The 13,651-nt window shown below is 39.8% G+C and overlaps 2 protein-coding genes across 2 annotated transcripts in view; both read right to left on the bottom strand.

The window, feature by feature from the left end:
- Positions 1–7,891, bottom strand: part of IGSF22 (immunoglobulin superfamily member 22) — a gene marked incomplete at its 5' end in the record, with an annotated part of 81,673 nt that extends 73,782 nt beyond the window's left edge. The window contains 6 exon segments of the mRNA XM_084520314.1: positions 335–524; positions 526–579; positions 3,166–3,207; positions 3,209–3,238; positions 3,240–3,306; positions 7,857–7,891. Of these exon segments, the coding sequence (XP_084376440.1) occupies positions 335–524; positions 526–579; positions 3,166–3,207; positions 3,209–3,238; positions 3,240–3,306; positions 7,857–7,891 (418 nt within the window).
- Positions 441–13,651, bottom strand: part of PTPN5 (protein tyrosine phosphatase non-receptor type 5) — a gene marked incomplete at its 5' end in the record, with an annotated part of 97,232 nt that continues 84,021 nt past the window's right edge. The window contains 6 exons of the transcript XR_014693448.1: positions 441–579; positions 896–1,158; positions 2,903–3,091; positions 7,977–10,173; positions 11,742–12,063; positions 12,830–12,909. The remainder of the gene's footprint in view (positions 580–895; positions 1,159–2,902; positions 3,092–7,976; positions 10,174–11,741; positions 12,064–12,829; positions 12,910–13,651) is intronic.

Here is a 13,651-nt window from a genome sequence, read left to right as displayed (position 1 = left end):
TATTTTACTAGGCTGGTTTAGGTGGCACGTGCAAGGACTTAAAAGGAAGATTTACTCTTTTATGCATCTACCACTTTGTACAGCAAAGGGAAATCCTTAATTATTACCTTCATGCAACCAAGACAAAGCACAGACTAATGGCTTATTCCACATTAAACAATAAACAGACTGCAGAGCAGCGTTATCTCACACCAGTTTCCTAGCTGTTACAGCAAAGCAGCACTACTACTCTGCAATGAAGAACAGTGCAAAGGCTACTGTTCCTCTTCCTCTCGAGCCAATCACACTTACCTTCTTCAGTTAGACTGCCACTGATGTACCGCTCATTAGGGTCACTGTCTTGCACAGCAATCAATGCCTGTGCAATCTCTTGAATCACTCAGCCCAGCAGCATTAATAATAAGCTCTGCTCTCTTTCCTTCATGATTTTTGGTGTACTTAAGAGGCTTCTCAATCACCCATTCATTCTTCATCCCCTTCAGGGTGACATCTTTGGAAGTCAGCACATGCTCCAGGCAGGTTTTTTCCTTTTTCATCTTGGGTGCTTCTCAGGTTCACTGATGAACTGAATTTTAACTCCTAGCAAAGGGGAGAGGATTGGCAACAAGAAATGGCACGTATCAGCAAATACCTTATAGATCAGAACAGGTGGCTTTGCTTTTGCAGGATACAGCCAGGCTCCTACACAGGAGATTCCAGGCTTGGGACTTTACTTCCAGGGTGAAAGAGGCCCTGATGCTTCTCTGCTTGCCCATCTACAGACCAGCTGTATAACACTGCAGCTTTCAGTTCTCTGAGCCCAAGTTCTGGGGCTTTGCACTTTAGCTCTATGGATTTTGCATCTCAAACCTTGCTCATATTGTGTTAGATTCACCCACAGCCCAAAGATGCTTACCTTGTGTTACTTATGATTAATGAAGAGGGGAGCTTTCTGCACAAGATCTTCAGTCTCAACAACAAGTGCTCTAGGGCCACTGGACCTAATTGTGGACCAATCCATCATCAGTAGAATGCCCTCATACTTATCATCTTGGTTCAACTCTTGCCCATTGAACTTCCAGGTGAATTTTGGTATTTTGTTTGGCAGGCAGATTACAAACGCTGTTGTCAGCCTTTCTTTCAGCCCTTTTGGTTCTGTTAGGAATGTTAGGAGCTCACCTGTTAAAATACCAAAAAGACAAATACCCATTTTGTTTTGCCTAGTTCCTGACCATGGATTTCCTACACTAAATAGTGAGACTTCAGTGAAGTCAGTTTGATTTCTTTCATAAATGGCAGCAAAAAGATCAATTAATTCCTTAAACTTCAGTAGAAGTTAAGCAAAATAGCTCAATGTTCAACAGAAATTTCATGTAATCTTACAAAACCAAATTCCAACAGACACATTATTTTTCTGTTCAGTTCTTCTGTCTCAGTTCTGTTTTTTGTTTGTTTGTTTGTTTTTTCCCTTTCCTGACTCTAGGTCATTGTAAAGTCAATGGCTTCAGGCAGCTGCAGATAAGATACCTGGAACCATTTGGCATACCTGGAACCAACTGGTAAGCAGAAAGAGGACTGCTATCTTTCTGCATGATCTGTCAAGGGTGCTGCAGTATCTGGCACGGGGTTGCTAAGGCTTAAGTAAGGCAAACGCTACCAAATACTCTGTGTCCAAGCCCTGCCACTGAAAAAGATAAGTATTACACTTAAAGAATGGTACTTCTGGCAAAGCTTATCTTTAAAAGATGGACCAACTGCAGTAAAAGGTAAGGAAGGTAGGCAGCATCACTTTTACCAAGTGTCAAGGTGCACTTTATCATTCCCATTTTTTCCACTAAAACTGGTCCAAACTCAGTAGTGACTCACACCCCTACCACACTTACGTCGGCGGAGAATTTGGCTTATTATGTGTAATAACTAGGCTTCAAACTGAAGTCTGCTATCTCATGAAAGGTGTTTTCACATGGGTGCTCTGCTAATTGCAGGTTGGTCTATGACTTGAACAATGTTAGATTTCTTTTTGAGCCTAAAAAGACCAATGAATCATGATCGTTACAAGGATGTATAAGAAAAGAAAGCAGGTCACAGTTTGGCCCACCAGTTTTGACCTTCACATTTTTTTCTGCAGATGTCATCTTTGTACACAGAACCTCCCATATCCCATTACAAACATCACCTATCGCTCTGAATATTACAGAGTTTCTTTCCAGCCTCAAGAAAATTGTGGACACCCAGGTATTTTTCATTCATGTTGGTAATGCACAGCATATTTTTCTTATCCATCTGCTTCGTATTTTTCTCAGGGAATACAGGGAACACAAAGGCTTTGCCCCATAATAAGCAGAATGCCTGTACCTTTGAACACGTTCTTTTTGTGTAGTGGACACAGCAGGCAGGACACACAGTGCTGCTTAAAAGACACCTAAAGCCAGCAGGGGGTAGCACAGTGAACGAAGTCCAGCCTCGGTCTCCTTTTTGGTAGGAAATCAACAAACCATCGTCAGCAAGTGCAGCTTTGCCCCAGGCAAGTCAGCCTGTTAGAGAATGAGTCTCCAGTATAGCTAAATGCATACCCAATCATCTGAGAGGCATCCTGTACGTTGCGGGTTACTCTGGTCAAGGGCATTTGAACACGTGTAATACAACAGTCATTTCTCTGAATAAGATCATGTCTGCAATATTCGTATTTGGGTTATTTCATTAACATTTAATTATTTAATTCATTGTTTATCCTAAGGAATACTGGATTGAAGACCTTGGCTAGACTATCAGGATGCAACATTAACACCAAGAACCTGATTTGATATGAATTTAATCTGTAGTGAGAGATCTTCCTACAGACATAATTGACAGAGAGGTTCTTAAGACATTTCTACCTTGTTGAGATTTGGCACAATTCTTTCATGCTCCTTTAAAAATCTACCTTCAAAAGTCCTGCTGCAAAAAATTGTAGATGTGTATCCTATCTGGGATGTGGAACTGCTTTCTTCCACAGCTTTCTTTTTGGATGTAGGCTGTTTTTTGAGGTCTTTTATTTCTGTCAAGAGTCTTGGGTGCTGTGACAGACGTTGTAGGCCATTTTATGCACTTTTATGCAAAGGACAGTTAGTCACTGTGGACAGAAAAACAAAAGTATGAAATGAAATGAACATTTAAACTGTCCTGAAAGCAGACAGTGCCACCAACCTCAACCTCCATTTTCTTCTTCACCTCCTCTTTCAACTTTTTTGAGAAGCCCATGGAAATCAGGGAACTTGTAAGTTCATGCACACCTTCTCAAAGTCCTTCTCTGACACTTTGGAGAGGATCTCTAATGTTTCTTTTTTCCTCGGTCATCATTTTCTTTATATTCTTCTTAGCAGTTAGAGGCTCGACACGTAACATCTCACAAGTAATTCATGCTACATTTTTAAGTAGGAAACTGTCATCCCTATAGCATTACAGATATCTAGGAAGGGGCGTTCATGTGGTTCCAAACAAGCTCTCCTAGCTCCAGAGAATACAGCAAAGGTTTTAATTGCTTCCCTCATAGGGTCATTGCTAGATAAAGGCATTACAGAAATCCTTCCCACCACCTTGCCTGCCAGACCATCTGCTGGGAATATGCTGCATTGTTAATGCTCCAGGAACAAAGAAAAATGACTTTGGTGTTGATGGTGGCTGTCATACTACAGAACTGACAGAAGCAGCAGTCTGCATTACTGGTGCTGGAAGTTTGACTGTGCCTTGAGAAATTAAGTCTTAGAATCAGTTCATAAACAAGGAAACAACCTGTCTGACCTTTTCTTCATTACTTTTTTTGAAGTCCAACTTTTATTGACCTGGGGAAAAATGCCAAGGTAATTTTGTGACTGCTTACACCCCTAGTGTGACCTTCCACTAGTCATTTACATCCTCCATGCTCCACTGAGTAAGATGTTTTAACTTCTGCTGTCTTTGGTGGGCTATGAATGGGGCACAGGCAAGTAAGGAACTTAATTTAGACACTATATGCTTGTACTTATCTGCATCACCTCATGAGAGGCACTGAGACTGGAAAGAAAAAAGAAGCCAATGTTATCAGTGGTGGTAGTGGGAAATACAGCAAATATATTATTGAATTTCTCTTTTTATTCTGTTTAAATCAGTATTTTTAAACTTCTTAATAGAACTGGCCCATTGAAAATCCAGAATCTTTGAGGAGAGAAATCTGAGGCCCACTCCTATGCTCTTTCCTCCCTAAAGATCTCTCACAGCCTTGCCAAAGCCTCAGAAACAGCCAGAAGCCTTTCCACTGACAGTGATGTATTTTGGATTTTATATTCTTGGCCTAAGGCTAATGAAGATGCATTTCTTTTCAGAAGCACCCTTTTATTCTAGTGCTCTGCAATGAAAATGAGTATCACACCTCAACTGCATAAACTATAGAGAGCAAAGGAGCATAAATGGAAGCTACTGGACTTAAGACTCTGCAGTTTTGTAGGAGAAGAAATAGGGAGTTTGACCTGCCCTGGTGGGCAGACTTGTAAATAAAGGACTGTCTGAGAGACGAGGTGGAATAGATTGGGCTAGGAAAGAGAGGAGACAAAGGACATAGTAAGTGAAATAAGGAAAAGAGCAGAATGCAGAAAGGCAGAATTTCTGCTGTCAGTCACGTGACTTCATGAATTAAACAGGGATGAACTGGGACATATGCCCTGAATATTATTATGAATTAAATGTTAGTATTGCTTTTGCCTGAAAGGCACACAAGATGCAGTAGTGCCCCACTACAATATACACAAAACCAAGGAACAAAAATAATGGTTCTTGCTCTAAAGCTCTTTTCTGTTGATAGGCAACAATGCCCTACAAACATGCAACAGCATGTGAAACTTGCAACAGCATGTGAAACTTGCAGTATGCCAGCTGCAAACTGGGACATTTTCCTTGCTGCTGAGGAGTGCTATAATGCTTCAATTTTTCTTTTTAAAAATTTTATTGTAAAGAAAATAACTAATGGCAAGAAAAAAAAAAGGAGTGCTACCTTTAGCACATACTCCTTATTGATCCTATAAAAAACACTCTGGATCCTTCTTCTACTGGTACCCACTTCTCTCTTTTCCGTGTTATACTAGGCTTTTGTTTACTTATCACTTCAGCTCAGAATGTCTCCAAAATTCAGGAAGAAACATTGAAATGAATGAATGAATGAAAGAAATGGAATAGGGACCTGTTACCTGCTTTCTCTGTTTGAGTATATGATATTTTAAATGTCTGCTTTATGGAAAAGATTAGATTAACTTTGCTTTACTTTACTACTTACTGTACTTAGTACAACTTCACGTCTATCATGGATACCACTCTGGGAATTAAATATGTTCTTTAAAAATGCTCTGCACACTACCAGGAATGATTTGTGATTTTTTTGTTATATAAAATAGAGACTCTCATGATCTTTGTTACATCAGACAGTTATGGATCTGTCATGTGGGAACACGATGGGAAGGCTTATTTACTTGGTCATTAAAGGCCACATTCTTCCAGCCCCAATCAAATCATTCGATCATGAGTTCTGCATAAACAGGAAATGCTAAATCTGAAGCAGTAAGACTGCTTTCCAGAACCTAAAATGAACTGCATCTTTCCCACTGATTTTGACTAGTCCAATACAAGTCTCTAGAAACAGTGACATTATAGTCATCTACATAAGGGAAAAAATGGGCTGCCTAGTTTGTATAGGGGTGCTGCAAGGTGCTTTGATTCTTTGGTTTTAGACATCTTTTAAGAATGGTATAACTGGATGTAACAAAAGGCCTGTTAGGACTTACTTCCTTCTGTCAAGCTGTACTAAGCCCTACTTACGCCCTATGTTTAGACAAATACATACAGGTTAGATGAATTGTGTTTGCAAGCTGAAGACTTCAACAGAGCAGTGTGTCTCAATCTCAGTTTGCACGTGCACATCTTCTGCTGTTGCAGTTCTGCTGTTATGGCAGCAGGGTTCTGAGGGATGCAAACTCTGGAAAGAAGCATTAAGAAATACACTTGCCTGATGTGTGTAGGGGTAAGTGTGGCTCTCCTGTCAAACTAACTGCTATCTAGCAATTTGCGTTGGCAAGCCACAGTGCATCAGGATAACAGAGGTGGAAAAAAAGCATGTAGAATAACCTAGAAGGCTGTTTTTATCACTTTATGGATCTACATACTGAAATAGGCAATATTTTAAACTGTTAATTTTAGAAGGCTCCAAAGATGTGCAGCATTTTTCAACCAGAATGAACCCATTTAGTATTTTTTGAGAAGTATTTCCTGAGTTTAGGTAAAACAGTACCTTTTTTCTGGTCAGACTGACCAATAAGGAGATGACCCTGAATACTCATTTCTAACAGCTCCATGCAAATGCCTTACTGGAGCCAGTACATTTTTTCTGTGATAATAGCAAAAGGTCTCCATTTTACACCAGGAAAATCAACATAAACGCTACTATCAGAATGGATTTACCTCTGCTTATTTATTTAGATAATTTCATTGCAATTTTTCCTTATTAAGGACCTCCACAGCTGTCTCAAGTTTATCACACTGTGGAATGTATGAATGCTAAGAGGGCTTATGCACACCTCACTCTTGGTGAGCATGGCTGGGAACTGAGTTGCTGATCTCACTGCACAAACAGAAAGGAGGTTTCTTTAAGTCAAGATAAAGCAAGACAAAATATTTCTAATCAAAACCCACACCTAATGGTTCAGCGGAGGCAATACATGTAGTGCTATAAGCTGGCCTTTGACAATTACAAAAAGGCTCGCTTCCCTCTCGGCAAATCCCACAGAGAAGATGCAGCCCACTTTCTGTCAGTTTGGCGTGCATCATTTGGGTAAGTCATGTGTCTATGCTACTGGAGAAACTTGTCAGCATATAACCTGTTTCCAGTGGGGATTCTGCTGCCTACAGCTATGCCAAGACCAGTGTCAGTATGGAAGGCAGTCTGGGGAAAAGGGACTATTCACTTCTCATCCATAAGGGATGAGCGTTAGTCATCTAGAAATGGCAGGTCCCTAGTTTTAAAAAGCGTTCCTTGATAAGGTAGAAATAAGAAATGGTAATCTTTGACACAGTTGTGTCCTTGCTGGCGGATCATGGGGCAGGAGATCAACCCAAAACACAACCCTTCCCAAAGTTAGGGGCACAGGCTTCTATTCTGATAGAGGCTGTAATAATGCACTGCAAACTAGAAGATACAGTCCATGGGGAAGACAATGGCAAGACCACGTGACCTTCAGACTTCGCTTTGTTGCCAGCAGAAATTACAGCTATACCAAGGGTGCTCTGTTTTGGGTGGTCACCCAAACAGATCTTTTTCCTTCACAGAACATAAATACTCCAGTCTCCTTGCTGAGCTGGCCTTTGTCTCCAGCTGGCCTGCATGAGAAATGAATGTTCTCCAATTCCTTATGTACAGAAGACGAATGAAGAGTCTCTGTCCTAGCCTACGTATCTCCATATACCCTCTAAAAAAATAAAAGGGATACCATGCATCTCTAGCCACTGTTTTGTCATTCTTCTGCTCAGAATTTTTCTCACAGCAACACAATTTTTGAAACCTTTTCTACAAACCACAAATCTAGGAAAAAGAGATATCTCTTTTTCTTGCCTGCTCTGGCCAAAGGGTTTTTTCTTCTTCTTACCACCCTCATTTTCACTGTACTGTTCTCACCCTTTCTTTTCCTGCACACCAACGGTCAGCAGTGTGAGCAACAGCAATGAATGGGGCTGGCTAGGAAGAGATAAGAGATGTTATTCTATAATTCCAAATGCCCTTTTAAGGAGCGTATTTTACCCTCAGTCTCTATGGAGCAACTCCATATCCAGTAGCATCAAATGATAAAGTGAGAAGGCACACAGCATGCTGCTTTACTTACCTGCTCCACTGCACAATCTGCTGCACACTCACCATGAAACGGTTTAAAAAACAACTCACCATTCTAACAGTTCCTCCTTTCACCTTAAAATGGAATTTCATTTACTTGTATTTCGTTTACCTGATCAAAGTTTTTCAGCCTTGATCACAGATTTTCTTAACATGAAAGTAGTACAGGTTAAGATCCAGCAGCTTGTGCCATCTGTGGAGTACAAATGACTGGTAAGAAACAATTTTTATTTTTTTTTCTGCTGGGCCTAACCTTTTGTTATTGTTCACTCTGGCTACTTTCTAGACAGCAAGTGCTCTGTTAGAAAAATTACCCTTAACAGTAAATTTAGTAAGAAAGAGCAAGCTTTTGAAGACTTGTGAGGCTACAAGATTCCTTGTTTCTTAATAAGACTAACTGACTTCCAGAGACCAAAAAGTTGCACTTGAAGGATATGTCATTGTCTGTTACTGCCCACCACTTTGACTCAACTAGCCCATGTCTTGACTGTGGACAAGAAAAAAAAAAAAAAAAAAAAAAAAAACAACACAAAAACAAATACAGACAACCCTCCATACTTAAGAACACAGGTGTACCATGAATCAACTGATAGGTACTCTGCAGAGACATTAACTTCACCCATCACCACACAGCATTGCTATTTTACTGTATGGCTTCTACTAACAGAATCAGTATCCATTTGCAAGCCAAACCACATCTTGAGAAACGACTAGGTGGTACCATTGCACTATACAAAACAAAGACTTGGTGTGAGTAAACGTTCATTTTAGATTCTGTTACAGAAAAGAGTTGGACAAGTAACCGAGCTTTCCCTACACCATACTTTGCACAGCTCTTTTAACCTTGTTTTTAAGAGTCTCAAGGAGTGATACTTCAGAGTGGCATTTCATACTGTTCCTTTCATGGAAAGCAAAGAGAAAACCAACGCAGACATGAAACTAAAGCCATTCACCTCGCACAACCATTTTCCACTTTGCCTGCGTACAGCCACAAAATACAGAGTACTAGGACATTCCTGATAGACATCTGCTGCCATACATTTTACCTTTTTTTTTTTTTTTCCCCAGCAGCTAATGTCCTGATTATACCTACCAAGAGAATGGAGATTTCAGACCATTACTGACCCTTCTGCATCCCTTGGCTTATGTGAAGTCCTGTAGGCTGTTCCAGTCTTCGGAAGGTGCCTGGGTCCCTCTCCACACTGGACAAATATGGCTTTTGATCCATTCAAACTAAATACTTACTAGCCTCTTACAGGCTATGCTGTTGCATCTGTTACACTGACTCCAGCATTTCTCATTCTCAAAATAACAGGACAATGAAACTTCAAGTATGAGGCTAAAATGAGCATATCTTTGATAAGTTAAAGGTATGCCTTCTTTATTTAAAAATAAACATCACCTCCCCAATCCCACATTTTGTTGTAATCATTTATAACACCATTTTAGAACTCTGATCAAAGGCAGACTATTAAACAATTTACCACCCTTGTTTTTCACGTTAAAAAGAAAACACGTAGGGTCAGGTTTCAAACATTACAGCATTCAACAAATTCTGCTTTGGCAGTTAAGTCAGTCCTCAATGCTTGCTTCACAACCTAGTGAGCTGGGCAGCCTTTGGCTTTGTTTATTTTTAAGTTCTACAGGCAGCAGTATCCACCATTTCTGAGTCCAACCAGTTTGTTCAGATAATCAGACAGGGACCGATCTCTTTGGAAAACCATTTTATAACTTTAGATTACAGAAGATATTCTTTGAACAGTTCTTGTTCACATGTAATAAGTCTGAGATTGTCACCCTTCTTTGTATGGAGAAGGACTTCAATTCCCAAACACTAGGGTAGTTCTCAAGAGAATGAATTACAGGTCACAGCCTGTGTATTTCTCTCTCTTTTACATTATTAGTGTTAACAGCAGCAGCAGTGAAATACTGCAAGTACAAGAGGCCTCTTTACATGGATACAGGTCTATCCATTCTGAAGTACACAAACTACATATCTTGTTTGTAAATGAGGGTGAACTAGTGGCAATAAACTGCTTCTCTTCAGTGGCTGCAATTGATTTCTGCTTAGAACAGACTACTGTTATCTATTCTGTATTTATGCTAAATTCAAATGAGAAGGGAGTCTAGTGCAGGAAGCACCTTCCACTTACATTTTGCAACACACAGGAACTTGAAACACCAAAGAATGTTTGCTAGCCAACTTCCAGAGGCTGACAGAAGTAATTTTAAGTGTAAACGCCACACAAAGCAATGGCAATTCTCCAGGAAATATACCACTTTTACTGATGATTTCAGATGATTTCTACCTGTCTCAGAAAGAAAGGGGAAGGCAAAAATAAAATTAACAAGAATCAATTAAAAAAAAATAGTGCAGAGGCTAAAACATTGTCAGCTTTTTCAGTGAGCTAAAAATATTGTATATAGACACCAAAAGTAACTGCATGCTGTAGTTCACAGGCTAAAGAAGGATTCCAGCGTGACAGAGGCTCTGTGCTTTCTTCTCTAGAAGTTAGTGTTATTAACACAGATACATTCATCAAATCAGAATAGTGTGGAAATAGGATTGGTCATGCTGTAAAGTGGATCAGGTATTATTTATTGCTTGTCTAATAAATCTGTCAAGGAACTGACTTGCATTTACCCCTTCAATGTTCTAATTGAGAAACAAGAGCCCAAATTAGATACAGAGAAACCTGTTTTCTGGCCTGAGAATCGCATTTTCCCCAACAAAAACAAAGCACTACCAACCCAATCCAATTCCACCCACTATTCCAAACAGACTCAAAAACCAGGCAGTCCATTTCCATGCTCATTTCACAGTGCTCACGAGTCCTCCCTCATCCTTCTGTTCTTACGCCAGCTACTGTGGCGCACTGAGTGGGCATGTGCGTATGCATACACATGCGTGCATAGTGCTGTAGGAAAAAGCTAATGTATATGAATGAGAAGATCTTTCACTTCGGATCATTAAGTCTGGCCACACTGCCAGGCGTAGGCCTAGAGAAGGGAGTGACGGATTCTCTAATGAAGAGTTATTATCCTGACCTTTGTGATGGCTGGGTGTCTGCTCTGCATTATTCCTCACACCAGCCTAAGTACGAAGATAATAACAGTGGATGTAGTAAAAACCAATCACACCCATTTTTCCTTCTTCTGAGACAAAAGGAATCAAAGTCATCTGTTAAGAGAGGAGGTTTCTATTGTTCTGTAGTACCTTATTAGCTTTGACTTAAATCCTGACAATTTTCCTTATGTCCACTTCAGAGGCAAACAGGCTAAATAAGCATGCAAAGGAGAAAGATTGGACCAAAAGGATCTACGCAGATTTTTTTCCCTCTGATCCCTGGGGAGAAGCATTGCCTTTGCAGAGAAAAGAAGACACATTGTAGCTGCTTATGGGACTAGAGGAGTTAAGGCCATACATAGCAAAAATTTGACTCAGGCATCATTTCCCAAAGGAGAAATGTCTTTAGTCTAAAGATGCACGGTACTGCAGATATTTTTGTCCCCCAAATTCTGAGATGTATTGAGATCAAAAGGTAGGCAGAAGAGGTCCTCTGAGGCCCTCTGAAGGGTGTCTGGCAACACAGGCTCTCTCCAAGGGAAGAGATGGTCCCTGGAAGACACTAGCTATCAGCACTTTGGATTAAAACTAGTGCAACACAGTAAGTTATTTATTTTTCCTAATAAAAATAATTACTATTTTTATAATTATTTTTCCTAATAAAAATAATTACTATTTTTATTATTATTTTTACTGTATTTCAAGCCTAAGGAGCAACAAGCAGATAAGAGAAACAAGAGATATGAAACATGGAATTTGAGGAGCATGGTCCAGTGATGAAAGAGAAATGAGGGGCAGGAATTACAATACCTGAGTCCTTTGCCAACTTTATCCTCTTAGATGCTGTGAACCATACTGCCAGCTGTGATGCCAGTAAGACTTTTAATTCTGAGTAAATTGTTTAGCCTCTGTGTTCAGCTTTGCTATCAACTGAATAAATCTTGCTTGCTGCCCTACTTGGAATTACATGAAGCACAAAGCCTGGGAAGATCTTCTGTATTGAAGTTAATTGTACTCCCTTCTGTGAAGGTTCATGCTATGCCATGAGAATGTGGCTTCAGATGTATTCAAGTGCTGGAGCCTGATCTGTGTATCAGTACTCAGAGGAGAGTGGACTCTTCTCTTTCCTTGCCTGCAATAGAAGGAATTCACCTCTTTGTGAATATGTGAAACTTACTTTTAGATACCAATTTTCTAGAGCATGCAGTTCTTTGAATGTTTGTTCCTTATAAACAGAGCTGCAAATGCTGCTTTCATTCATATATTCCTTTTGTGCTTTTGAATGGAGTCATTTTTTTCCTGCAGGAATTCCGAGCTGCCCTATGTTATCTTATGTTAATCGTCACTCTCACAGACATCAGCCAATACAAGTCTACTGCCTCAGCAGAAGAAATAAGGTTATCCCCTACTTATCTCAGAAAACAATTTTTCCCTCTTTAGCAGATGCACAAAATATGTTTTATGTCAAAATTAGGAAGGGACATTTATGATTAGCAATTTGTAAAATTACCTTTTCCCTTTAAAATGATTTGCAGGGTAAGAACAAATTGAAGTCATACTTCAGATCCACTTCTAAAACTTACCAACTCATCAAATGATTTTAAGACCACCTTACTGTGCAATCTACACAGTTCCTCCACTGCAGAGACAGCAGGGAAATGAAGGGAACCAAGATTCTGTTTCATGATCTTTTTGATCTTGAGTCCTTTTGTTACTACAAACTCATACATTAAGATTTTCCTAAATAGTGTACTTACTGAGGAAACATCCAAAATTGTTAGCAGCTTTTGAAAGTTGTGCAAGTGTGACACTATTGTACATAGTAGATAGCTGATATTTCAAAGTAATTTGACCAAAGTAACTTATCATGACCCTTGAGAGAGTCAGTCATGCTTTACCTGGGGACAGCTCATGCTCCCTCATGCTATGTTAGTCTTTGTTTTTATGTAATCCTGTGTGTCTGCAGATCTCAGAAGACCTACAAAAGGACAGAAAGTGTCATTACTGTTACCACAAGTGAAACAAATGATAACTGCATAAGCATGATGGCCAGTGACCGATGAACAAACAAGGAATTGATCTAGGCTCTGCCTTAGTCTTTTCACACTTAGTGTGAAAAAAGTTTATGAAACTGACAGGGAAGACATCACAGCCAGTTCTAAATAAAATTAGCTCAGGTTATTACATGCTAACATATCCAAGGAGAGGAATTCAGCCCTTTGAGGAACAACTGTGTTGTTTGTAGGTGTTAATACTGCAGTTTCAGGTATAAATAGGCTTGGGAGCATAAAGTATGCTAGAATTTTTTCTTAGAGTGCCTAGTAAAAATCGAAGCCTAGTGAGATGCACAGTTTGGCTTAGTCCCTATTGTCAGCTCAGTTTCAAACCTTCTAAGTAGCAGAAACAGCAGCTCCACTCACCTCAAGTGCTTCTGCATGGTCCGAGATCCTTTCTGCTAATCCTGAACACTTAAGACTACCTCTGCCATCTGAAGAGACCAGAGCAGCTAATACAAGGTCCTTCAGACCCCCCTCCCCCCTTTTTATTTATTTTTTTAAAAAAGAAATGTTAATTATGGTAAGGCTGAAGTATAAATAGGAGGATTAGCTCTGATTGTTAGACAAAATAACACTTAAGAGGCATTTGAATATTTTGATCTTGACTAAGCAGCATGCTCTTGCCTGGTGTGAGATGGCAGGAGGGCAGTCCTCATAACCAGA

This window comes from Aythya ferina (genome assembly GCF_964211825.1).
Source record: "Aythya ferina genome assembly, chromosome: 5".
NCBI lineage: Eukaryota > Metazoa > Chordata > Aves > Anseriformes > Anatidae > Aythya > Aythya ferina.
The sequence above is the reverse complement of the archived record's forward strand: the minus strand, read 5'-3'. Positions and strand labels throughout refer to the sequence as shown.